The following is a 12,402-nucleotide window of genomic DNA, read 5'->3' on the forward strand; positions in this document are numbered from 1 at the left end:
TAACATTAATTAGTGTTAATTTTAAAATAACTAATATTCAATTACCAATCAATTGGTTAGTGTTTTTAGGTTACTTTTCCCGCAAAAAACAAACATACAAGAAAGCAGGAACTGTATTTGTTGTGTTCACCTCATATCCTGAGGTCAACATACAACCAGGCTTAGAGGAAGTCTATTTTTACTTCTAACTTGAATATAACAATGATGGTAAATGAATAGTGCCATCCATTCTTTAATCAGCTTGCACACTCAGGTGTGGTGTTTCTTTTTTAAAGAATAAACAAATAGAAGATATTTTCTACAGTAAAGATTTAATGAACAAAGAAAATAATAAATTGGCTAAATATAAAGAATGCATTTTGTTATATTAAACTACAATGTAAAGGTGCACATAATGTTATAGCAACAAAAATAATTTAAATCTCATAAATAATTAAATAAATAAATATTTAAATAAATAAATAGAGCAGCCGGGTCATCTGTATCAGACTAGTGTCCGCAGGGTTAAACACAATATTCATTAATACGCTTGAAAACATTTGACAAATTTGATTGAGTTCAGATCACGATTACAGCAGAAATCCTTGAGTCCTTGACATGGCAGAGCAAGTGAAGTGTGATATTATCAGTCGATGAGAAGCATTTCCATGTTGAACCAGGTGTCATTTCTTCCTCCTTAACTCTGCGGCAAGTTTGTGGATGAAGAGAAGCATCTCATGATTTCTGCTCTGACGATCTCCCAGGCACAAGGGCTGTATTTCTTCTCTTGCAGATAGAGAGCGATTCTTTGGAAGTATCTCCTCACAGCCAGCAGGGAGTCCTCGTTCATCAGGGGCGTCTCTTCCACCCCCACCTCCTGGCTCAGACAGGCTTCCAGCTCAGTCAGCTGCTGATAAAGTCCAGTGTAGAGCTTGTCTAGGAGGCTCTCGTCCCAGGCAGCAGACGAGCCCTCTGTGCTGAAGAGGTGGAAGATCTGTTGGATCGTCTCATGGACCGCGGAGATGGCTTGAGCCTTCCGGAACTGGTTGCCGTCAAACACCTCCTGGGGGAATCCAAAGTCATTTCTGTCCTTCAGGCAGGAGAAGGGGGAGATTCTCCTCATTTGTCCCAGGAGCATCAAGACCCTTGTGTTGCCCAGGCTATGGGTGTGAGGCAGGTCACATCCCAGAGAGCAGCTGGAGTGGCAGCTGAGCACCACCAGGGCCATCAGTAAGGAAAAGGGTAGAGCCATTGGGGATCTTGCAGATGCTGCTGGCCTGGCTCAGGTGAGTGACCTGTACCTGTCTCTGGGTTCTCTGAAAACCTTTCTTTGTGCATGTGTCTTAAATAGGGCACACACAAGTTTCCATTTTCTGAACGTTTCACTTACTTTCTACTTCTGTTTTTGCTTTCCTTTATGCACTTTCTGCATTGATTTAGAGCAATGTTTCTCAACCATATTTTTTCTTCACTATTCCTTCCTGCCTCCAGAGTCTTTTTAGATGTTTTTCTAATTGAATCTCCCAAGAAAACTTAGTAACATAGATATACGGTATACCTTTTTATGTGTTCTCTACGTATTTCTACTCTATAAATAGAAAAAGAAAGCTCAAACTTTACTCTTTCTCTTCAGTGCAAGATTAAGAATGACCTAAAATTTCAAGCTAAAAGTTAAACTTATGAGGAATGGACATTTAATTTCACTTTATAACTAAGTTCATAAAGGGAAACTTTTAATGTAATATATTTACTTATATAAATCGTAATGTATCAAATACGTATTCAAATTAAATTTTATATGAATACATAACCATAATACCAATATTATGATATACTTACAAAAATCCTTCTGAACTGCTAAAAACAATTGAAAATTCAAATTATTTTCTTAACATGTATTTTTACATACTTTTGCTTCATATCAGAAAATAATTTTTAACTTCAGTAGCTGCTAGATACTCTGACAATATTTTTTCCTTTCAACAATTGGTGTAATTATTAATTGTTGTGTAACTTTAGTAGAATTAAAATATAAACTACTTTCATTTAATTCTCAATGCCCACCTCATACTCAGAAGCATCAAGGTTTAAACATAAGCAACATCCACAGAAAGCCAATGTCAGCTCATCAGCAAAAATAGGCCACCTCTCACAATGTAATTTTGAGATTAAGCAAATGATAGAAAGAAAGTCTGCTAGGGAGCAATCTATTCACCATAGGTTTTATAGCACTGATCTCGTATACATTTTGAGTATCTCCCATGAACTCAATGTCAATGCTTTTATATGATACACAAGAAAACCCAATTAGAAAAATGAGTACTAAGGAATAAGATTTTGCCGGACAGCATTGAGCTTTGGAGCACTACAAATCATTGTAATATTTAAAATTTGTTCACCCTCCCCCGAACTAAGTTTTGCACCCTTGGAAGCAATATCCTCAATGAAAATAGCCGATTTAGAAAACATCATTGATTTGAATCTCTCTTTGCATTTTGCATTGAATTTCAAATTTCCCAAAGAACTTTCAGAGGTTCCAATTCATGTCTATTCTTTTCAAACAAAAGTAAAACATCTCTGTCCTTAATTCAGCATTGCATAAATATTCATTATTATCACGTGAAGAATTAACTTTCAGCTCTGATCCTGAACTCTGCTTTACTCTTTATTTTGCATAGGAAGTTAGGCTGCCTCAGCCCTGGAGATTCCTACTCTTTAAATGGTAGGTGCTATAGTCTGAAACTTTGTGTCCCCCGCAAATTTATATCTTGAAATCCTGATGCCTGATGTGATGGTATTAGGAGGTGGGCCTTTGGGAAGTGCTTAGGTCATGAAGACCCAGCCCACATGAATGGAATTACTGCCCTATTTTTTTTTTTTTTAAAAAGGCTCCACAGAGATCCCTAGCTCCTTTCAGCTTGTGAGGACACAATAAGTCTGCAACCTAGAAGTGGGTCCTCACCCAACCATGCTGGAGCCATGATCTTGCACTTCTGCCTCCAGAACCGTGAGCAATAAATTTCTGTTTTGTTAAGCAGACAGTCTGTGGTATTTTGTTATAGCAGCCCCAAGTGGACTAAGAAAGTGGGTAGACCATCTCAGGAAAACCAGCTCATTAGTAACTGGACTCTGTCTTATTCAGTATGTTATCCTTGGCACCAGGCCTGGTGTAATCACTCAATAAATAATTTTTCCTAAAGTGGTTTCTCAGATTTTCTCTTCCTACTGGAAGGTGTTCAGGAATAACCAAATATTTTGCTTCGTCATGGCCACATTGGCTAGGATTGTAATGGACATAGCAAATATTTCCACTCTACTCTTATTGAGCATCAATAATGCCTACTGAGTTTATTGCTAAACCCACCAGGATTCTAGGTGCTTCAGGGCACTTTGGGAATTCAAACTGCAAGGATAGCACAATTATCAGCCTTTGCCGACCACTATAGTAAACTCACAAATATGACTTCATCTCTAATTTGCCCTCTACTTTTTCATAATAGCAAATAACTAACCTGGTATCATACGCAAAGCTATGTATCTAAATTTAAATTCTCCCTTATTGACACAGCTCACAGCAACCAGACAATTTAACACATTACTTTTGAGGTGGGCAGCAGCCTATGTCCCTGAAATTATCAATCCAGCTTGCCTGCCCTTGTCAAGTATGGACAACATTCCAAGAATGTATGTAAGCACTAAATAGATGTAATATAATTTTTCCATCACTCAGAAACCTACGCCTCAAATCATTTGGTAATCTTTAGACGACACTGATAGAAAGTCAGCCTGTCTATATGAGGATAGAGATTCTAGAATGGATCTTTTGTTTTTAAATAGCCAAATAAATTTTACTATTCTTTATTTTTCATGATTCAATTAAGCTCTTTATTTGAGTAAAGCATTACATACTCTAAGTTCTGAAATAAGCATAGGGATTTGCATGATAGATGAGTCTTCTTTCCAAAAAATGTATGTTATGAAATTTAATAAGCTTATTAGTTTATCCAGTCAATACATTTTTACTGGATTTTGGGTTCATTCTAATCTTCACACCCTGAAATACAAGGCAATTTTGCCCAACTATTATTCTCAGTCTATTAAACCCTGGAAAGTGAGCATTTTCTCTTTGCTCACTTGAGATTGTATTGGGAACCTTTGGATAATCCCTATTTATGGGGCATTTTACTGTGCAAATTTGGTTTGCTACCCCTGAATTCCCTTCATTTTCATCTTCAAGCTAATGTCAATAAAGGGATGTGAATATGATCAAACAAATGGACTATAAAATGTTTCTACATAGTGTTTACAACACCAGATATTTTTCTTTCTCATGTCACTTTTCCTAGAAAGTAAAAATGGTCTGCTTTGTATCCCAAAGCATGGGTACATAAAGAAAGTAAATGCATGTCAAAATGTGATAAAAGTATAAGAAGGAATCCAGAGGAAATTAGATAATATCATAAGACAAATGAAAATGAAAACACAACATACCAAAAGTTATTCAATGCAGTGAAATTAGTGCTAACAGGAAAATTTAGAGCTATAAAAGCTTACATTAAAAAAAGAAGAAATATCTGAAATCAACAACTTAACTTTACACCTTAAGGAACTAGAAAAAGAAGAACAAACTACATTCATATTTGGCAGGTGGAAGGAAATAATAAATACTAGAGCAGAGATAAATGAAATAGAGAATAGAAAAATGATAGGAAAAATCAGTGAAACTGAAAGTTGGTGTTTTGAAAAGATCAACAAAATTAACAAACCCTTAATGATAGTAACTAAAAAAAAGAGAGAAGACTCAAATAACAAAAGTCAGAAATGAAAAAGGAGACACTACAACTGATACTACAGTAATACAAAGGAGCATAAGAGACTACTATGAACAATTATATACCAACAAATTGAAACATACAACCTACCAAGACTGAATCATGAAGAAATAAAAATCTGAAAGATTCATAGTGAGCAAAGAAATGGAGTCAATAATCAAAAACCCCCTAACAAAGAAAAGCCCAGTACTAGATGGCTTCACTGGAAAATTCTACCAAGCATTTAACAAATTAACACCAATCCTTCTCAAACTCTTCCAAGAAATTGAAGACGAGAGAGCACTTCCAAACTCATTTGATGAAGCAAGCATTACCCTGATATCAAAACCAGACAAAAATACTACATAAAAAGAAAACACAGACCAATATCTCTGATGAATATTGATGCAAAAATCCACAACAAAATAGTCAAATTCAGCAACAGAGTAAAAGGATTATATACCATGACTAAGTGGGATTTATTTCTGGAATGATAAGCTGTTTTAGCATAGAAAAATCAATCAATGCACTACACCACATTGACAAAATGAGAGGGAGAAAACCATGTAATCATCTCAGTTGATGCAGAAAAAGAATTTGACAAATTTCAACACTCTTTTATGACAAAAACACTCAACAAACTAGGAAGAGAAGAAAATTGCCTCAACATAATAAAGACCATATATGAAAAATCCCCAGCTAACATTGTACTCAATAGGGACAAACTGAAATCTTTTCCTCTAAGATCAGAAACAAGGTGAGGATGCCACTCTCACCACTTCTATTCAATATGGTACTTGAACTCCTAGCCAGAGCAATCAGGCAAGAAAAAGAAATAAACTGCATCTAAATTGGAAAAGAAGTAAATTTGTCTCTGTTCCCAGGTGACATAATCTTATGTATAGAAAACTCTAAGATTACACACACAAACACACAGACACACACAAGTTGTTAGTACTAATAAATGAATTCAGCAAAGTTGCAGGAGACAAAATACATACAAAATCAGTTGTGTTTCTGTACACTAACAATGTACAATCAAAAAAGAAAATTAAGAAAATAATCCCATTTACAATAGCATCAAAAGGAAATAAACACTCAGGAATATACTTAACAAAAGAGATGAAAGACTTGTACACTGAAAACTATAAAACATCGCTGAAAGATATTGAAGAGACAAATAAATGCAATGACATCCTGTTTTTCTAGGTTAGAGTTAGCATTGTTAAAATGTTCATACTACCCAAAGCAATGTACAGACTAAAGTAGCCTGAATTCACTTTTTTAGGTGGAGCTTGACTGTAGTGGCAATTACCTACCCATATCCTGTGATTCTTTGGAGACTCCTCACAAAAAGTGACAAGTGATCATTTGCTTCCTATTATTCCTATTTCCGTGGGTCAGTGGCCTCCATAAGTTTTATTGCCAAAATGTGGTATTGTAATAATCGAAACGCTACTTCAGGTCAAAAACCAAGAGTTTAGATTATGAGTCTTCGATCGGCTGTTGTTGCCTGCTAATGTCTTCAGTCTTCTTTATACACTAACATGGCTATCTTCTTTCTTCTAGCTGTCACGGATGTAGCTTTTAATGACCAGCCCTGTTATCTCCTTAAATACCTCCCTGACAGCCTATAAGATACCTGTGGGCAGAGAAATCATCTTACCCAAACTTGTTTCTTAGGCATCTGGTCCAGTCCTTATCATTTCAGGAGCTCAACCAATATACGTGAGCAGAATAATCATGGTAATAAAAGGAGAAAGAATAACACCAACATTTATTAGATAGCTATGATTTGAGAGGACGATAGATATTAAGATCCTTTATAAATTCTTCATGGGTCTACAAGAGACGTTATAGTGGACTACTATGTGAGGTATTTTTAAAAAATTGTTTGTTTCCATGTATGTTTTCTTCAAGTTTGCATTTTCAATATTTAGAATACTAGTATGAGAATCCTGGGCCTGGTCATGAATGGAAGACTCACTCTTCACTTTTATTTCAGTGGTCCTCAGTACCTGCAAGGAGCTAACAGTTCATACTTTCCTTGTCTCCTTCAGCTAATAAGGAAACAACTTGTGATGTCTCCACACTTGTGGCTATTTTCTAACTTTAGCCTAAGCCCTAGGAGTTAACCTGAATGCTTCGTTCAAAGGATCAATGATACTGTGCACTCTAAGGAGTGACATCCACATCATCTCCCCAGCTTTAAATTGCGGAATCATATTTTGGGTCAGTATTTTTTTAAAATAAAGTGTGTGCAGCAAACACATTTGTTATGTTTTCCCCCTATGAAAGCATCAGTACAAATAGCTCAAAAACGAAGAGTGGTCTCATTCACTGAACTTGTCTCCCCTTCCGTTAGTCACCCAACTGGAATCTATGTCCCAACTTCTTTGCACTTAGGTATCCCATGAGAAGAAATTCAGGCCAAGCAATGTGAGCAGAAGTGATATTGCCCTGTATGGTCCTGGGCCTTGAAAAACTCCTGTGTGATCCACCTTACTTTTTCTCCTTGCAACTGACTGAAATAGACTCAAGTATCATAGACAGATTTGGAGTCACAGGAAATATGGCAAAGTCACAAAATAGAGGGTGCCCCTGAATCACTCTTTAGAGAAGAGCCAACAGGAAGATGATGTGATCAGGAATGCCTGAATTGTACTCTTAGAAGAAGGAAAGATAAATTTCTATTACGATTGAATTACTGACAGTTTATGTTTATCTCTTTCAGGAGCAAGCATTAAGTTAACCAACAGGCACAGACCTGGGAGCTTTGGCTTCAGTTGGCCGGAACGCTGGGGGGACATGGGAGAGACACTGTCACCGCCTTGGGGAGGAACTTGTGTGGCTTTAATAGGGACTAAGAAACCTCCCTTTCTGTGGCCCTGACTACTGAGGAGGGAGCTTGGCCCTGGCCTCACCAGAAACGTGTTTCTCAGGGAGCAAACACAAAACCCAACATTTTCTGCCATGTCCCCCCGAGTTTTGTGCCGTTTTTGTACTGAATCTGTTTACCGAGAATTTTCCTTATTTTAAAAAAAATCAATTAAAGCCATAATTCATATTAGGTTTCACTTTTTGTGTTGTGCGTTCCATGGGATTTGACATAACACATAATGACACATATGCATTGTTATAGTATGATACAGAATACTTTTCTTGCCCTAAAATTTTCCTGTTCTCCACCTATTCATCCACCTCCCCAAATCTTGGCAACTGCTGATCTTCTGACTGTCTTCATAGTTTTGCCCTTTTCTAGAATGTCATATACTTGGAATCATACAGTATGTAGCCTTTCAGATTGTCATCTTTCAGTTAATAATACTCATTTAAAGTTCTTTCAAGTCTTTCTCATGGCTTGATAGCTCATTTCTTTTTAGTACTGAATAATATGTCGTCTGGTTGTACCACAGTTTGTTTATCCATTCATCTATTGAAGGACATCTTGGCTGTTTCCATGTTTTGGCAATTATAAATGAAGCTGCTATAAACATCCCTGTGGAGGGTTTTGTGTGAACGCAAGTTTTCAACTTACTTGGGTAAATCCCAAGGAGCGCGGTTGCTGGGTTGTTATGGTAAGAGTATGTTTCGTTTTGTCAGAAACTGCCAAACTGTCTTCCAAAGTGGCTGGACCATTTTGCATTTCCACCAATAATGAATGAGAGTTCCTGTTGCTCCACATCCTCACCAGCATTTGGTGTTGTCTGTGTTCTGGATTTCAGCCATTCTAATAGATGTGTAGTGAAATCTCATTGTTGTTTCAATTTGCATTTCCCTGATGATATATGATGTTGAGCAACTTTTCATATGCTTATTTGCCATCTCTATATCATCTTTGGTGAAGTGTCTATTCGGATTTTTTGCCTATATTTAATTGGGTTTTTCATTTACTTATCGTTGAGTTCTAAGAGTTTTCTGTGTATTTTGGACAACAGTCCTTTATGAGAGCTGTCTTTTGCAAATATTTTCTCCTACTCTGTGGTTTGTCTTCTCATTCTCTTGACAGTGTCATTCACAAGCAGAAGTTTTTAATTTTAATGCGGTTCAACTTATCACTTTTTTCTTTCATGGATCGTGTTTTTGGTGTATCTAAAGAGTCATTGCCAAATCCAAAGTGAATTAGATTTTTGCTGTCTTTTTTTTAAACAAGATTAATGCTGAAGACAACTGGCTCTTGATTTTCACTGTGACAACCTCCTATGTCCATTCACTATATTCCTTCTCTTTAAAATAAAGACTGGTTCCTTCAAGTACCCCTACACAGCCAATAGGAAGTACTTGCCTCAGGAATTTCTTTTATGTTTTTCTCCTAACAGATATCCTGGTCTCTCAGCTGCTGACCAAGTTGAGGAATTTCTCCAGGAGAGTCTCCTCCACTTCCCAAACAAGCTTCCCAGAATAACTTTCTATGCACAGTGCCCCTAATTCTCATTCTTACGTTTCTTTTTCACCCTACTCTCATATGGTTTCTGTCCCATTATTTCTACTAACCCAGATCCTGCTCAGGTCACCAGCGGCGTCTGTTTTCAGGTCTACTGGGACACTTCAGTGCACACCTGCCCTGCAAGCACCACTCTGTCTTTTAAACACACTCGTCCCTTCAGTAGTCTCCCTGCTATCCGTCTCCATGTGTCCTAACTGCACTTGCCACCTGGCCTCAGTGCTCATTGCAGACTCTCCTCTGCCCAACCTTTAATTGTTGAGGGTCTGCAGGACTAAGTTTAGGTCCTCTCCTCATCGTCCACTCTATTATAGGTGACACATCCATCCCATGCCCTCCTGCCCAGATACACAGTTTAGAATCCCCAATTAGTACCTGCACCCAGGGCATTTGTTGTTCATTCTAGACCCATATGCCCAACAGCGAACAAGACTTCTGCAGTTACATATCTCCCAGGCACCCTAGAAAGGGCATCATTTTGCCCCCCAAAATTATTTTTATCTAAAGTTTCTGATGTGAAAACCTCATTCCCCTTTTCTTCTTTTTGTATTTTTTAATATAACTGAAATTTAAAAATTTATAATCTTTTTATGTCAGTTTCCCTGTATGACTGAGAGTTTCAACAGAGAAAGTTTGTTACATTTATTCACCTGTGTTTCTTGAAGGCAATTCCACAATCTCCCACTTTGATGCTCAGTTTATACATATGACATGAACTGAATGAATGAGTGGATGAATATGACCATCCATTCTTTGATTTTGTTTAGAAAACCAGGGTTTGGATTCAGGTTTTGGAGGATAAACAGACTCAGGAAGTTTTCTTTCATAAAAATTTAATGAACAAAACAAAAGGCAAATTTAAGAAAATGGAAAGATCAACAAGTTTTCTAAATTTTAGTACAATAAAAAGGCAAATATCTTTTATAGGAAAGTATAAATATAAATATGGTAAGACATAAATATAAATAAATAAATATGAATAAATAAATAAATAAATAAAAGCATCAGGTCAGTCGTTTCTTAGGCACTGATGCCCCAGGACCCGAATATTTTTTACATATTCTTGCTTAATACTGCTGACAAAATATTTTCTCAAGTAAATTCAATAAAGACTGAGACTAAAGCAGAAATAAGAGCCTTTTGAAATGACCAAGGACATATGCAAGGGTAACATGACCCAGTAGTTAAGGAGAATCATTTCAAGGTGAGCCCAGTTCTCCATCCTTCATTCTTAACCTTCCTTGCAGGTTTGATGATGAAGGGAAGGATCTCATGATTTCCATTCGGACAATCTCCCAGGCACAGTCACTGTATTTCTTCTCTTTCAGGTAGAGATGGATCCCCCGGAAGTACCTCTTCACGGCCAGTGTAGGGCGCACAGTTCCCAGGGCAGATTCTTCCTCTCCCATCTCCTGCTCCAAACAGGTGTCCAGGTCTTCCAGCTGCCGAAGGAGTCCCGTGCAGAGTTCGTCCAGGAGGGTCGTGTTCCAGGCAGCAGACGAGCGCTCTGTGTGGAAGAGGCTGAAGATCTGCTGGAGCATCTCGTGGAGGACAGACGCGGCCTGGGCCTCTGGGAACTGCCTGCCATCCGCCATGTCCTGGGGGAACCTGAAGTCTTTTCTGTCCTTCAGACAGATTGCGGAGGAGATTCTCCTCATTTGGCCCAGAAGCACGAAGTTCTTCCTGCTAACCAGGATGTGGCTGTGAGGCAGGTCACAGCCCAGAGCTCCACCAGGGCCATAACTGATCACCACCAGGGCCGTCAAGAGAGAGGGCAGGAGGGCCATGGGGAAAACGAGGGTGCTGCTGGCCTGGCTGAGCTGGGTGTCTCTGAACCTTGGACCCGAGGTTCTCTGATGACATTCTTGCCAAGCATGGCCGTTAAATAGGGAACACTGTAATTTTCATTTTCTAAACATTTCTCTGTACTTTTACTTCCTTTTTTGTTTTCATTTACATATTCTCCATGTGGTCTAAGAAGACATCATCAAACCAAGCTATTAGTTTTGCAATAAAAGTTTAATGTTCCCAGTAAACTTCAGATGTGCCAATCTGAATGGATACTCATCAATCAAATGAGAAAAGTCTTTCTTCTACAGTCAGAGTGATATAGGTATATCAATACTCACACACGCGCACACACACACGCAATCTACAATCTATCTCTCTTTTTCATATGTAAATGTTATTCTTCTATGTTGCGGACACATTTTTAGCCCAGGTCTTAGGCTTCATTTTGCCCTCCTTACTTTACATAGGAGGGCAGGTTCCCTCAGGCCTAACAGTCGTGTATTTGTTGAGGGATTTATGAGACCACCTTTGGCAGTTAAGCTCTTTAGAACCAAGGACTGCATTTAATTGACTGTTTGATTCACAGCAGAGGCTGATGATTATGAGTGAATGAGCTTCTCCAATGTGTCTCTTTCTTCTAGAATTCATTCATGCAGGTCCATGTGGTTATGCTTCCTTGGGGCCACAAGATCAGGACTAACGTAGACATTGTCCTTTCTTTCTGCCATTTTCTTACTGGAGGCCTATTTTTCTTCTCAAGCTGTGCCAACATCCCCAGCAGGAATCCTGGTCTTTTCAGGAGCAGATGGGTATGGAGATTCAAATCCAAGGTAATTTATTTTCCCAGCACCACCCCACTCACAAGGTACATATCACGTCTAGTACATATCACAGCTCCTCCATAGTGACAGAGGCCTCATCCTGAACTCTCCTGGACTCATGCCCTGAGGGTGGGCTCACCACAGCCTGAGGACGTCAGCATTTCTTTTCTGTGGAGGGGCCTGTTTCTGCGTTGGCAAAATGATTACTCTTTCAAGACCCTTGTCCCTTCCCCTTGCTTCTAGACTGTTTGTGTGAAGGACCCCAGTTCTCAGTGTTGACCTCCTGCTCTCCTGACCCGAGTCCCCAGGTCTCAAAAGAGTCAACAGCCCCCAGAAGCTGAGAGCAAACTTTTTACTGTCTAAGGGGGTGGAGGAATTACCCAACTGTAATCATTTCACCTTTACTAGGCACATAATTTTTATGTTGCCAAGTACAGATTTTACCATTCAACTCTCTTACTTAAACTATTGAACACTTGTTATGCTCAAAGTTTCTGAGCTGGGCACAGGGGATTCAGTGATGATGATGTCTCTCATTAGGAGCTTCTATTACAGA

At 38.4% G+C, this 12,402-nt stretch overlaps 2 protein-coding genes across 2 annotated transcripts; both read right to left on the reverse strand.

The window, feature by feature from the left end:
• Positions 1–676: 676 nt before the first annotated feature.
• Positions 677–1,231, reverse strand: LOC139078428 (interferon alpha-2-like). The gene has a single exon (XM_070589800.1). The coding sequence runs from the start codon at positions 1,229–1,231 to the stop codon at positions 677–679; it is 555 nt and encodes a 184-aa protein (XP_070445901.1).
• A 9,202-nt stretch (positions 1,232–10,433) lies between these two features.
• Positions 10,434–11,048, reverse strand: LOC103567852 (interferon omega-2). The gene has a single exon (XM_008544596.2). It carries the CDS (start codon positions 11,019–11,021, stop codon positions 10,434–10,436), a length of 588 nt encoding a protein of 195 aa, XP_008542818.2. The 5' UTR covers positions 11,022–11,048.
• Between the last annotated feature and the right edge of the window lie 1,354 nt (positions 11,049–12,402).

The sequence above is a fragment of the Equus przewalskii genome, chromosome 22 (genome assembly GCF_037783145.1).
Source record: "Equus przewalskii isolate Varuska chromosome 22, EquPr2, whole genome shotgun sequence".
Classification (NCBI taxonomy): domain Eukaryota; kingdom Metazoa; phylum Chordata; class Mammalia; order Perissodactyla; family Equidae; genus Equus; species Equus przewalskii.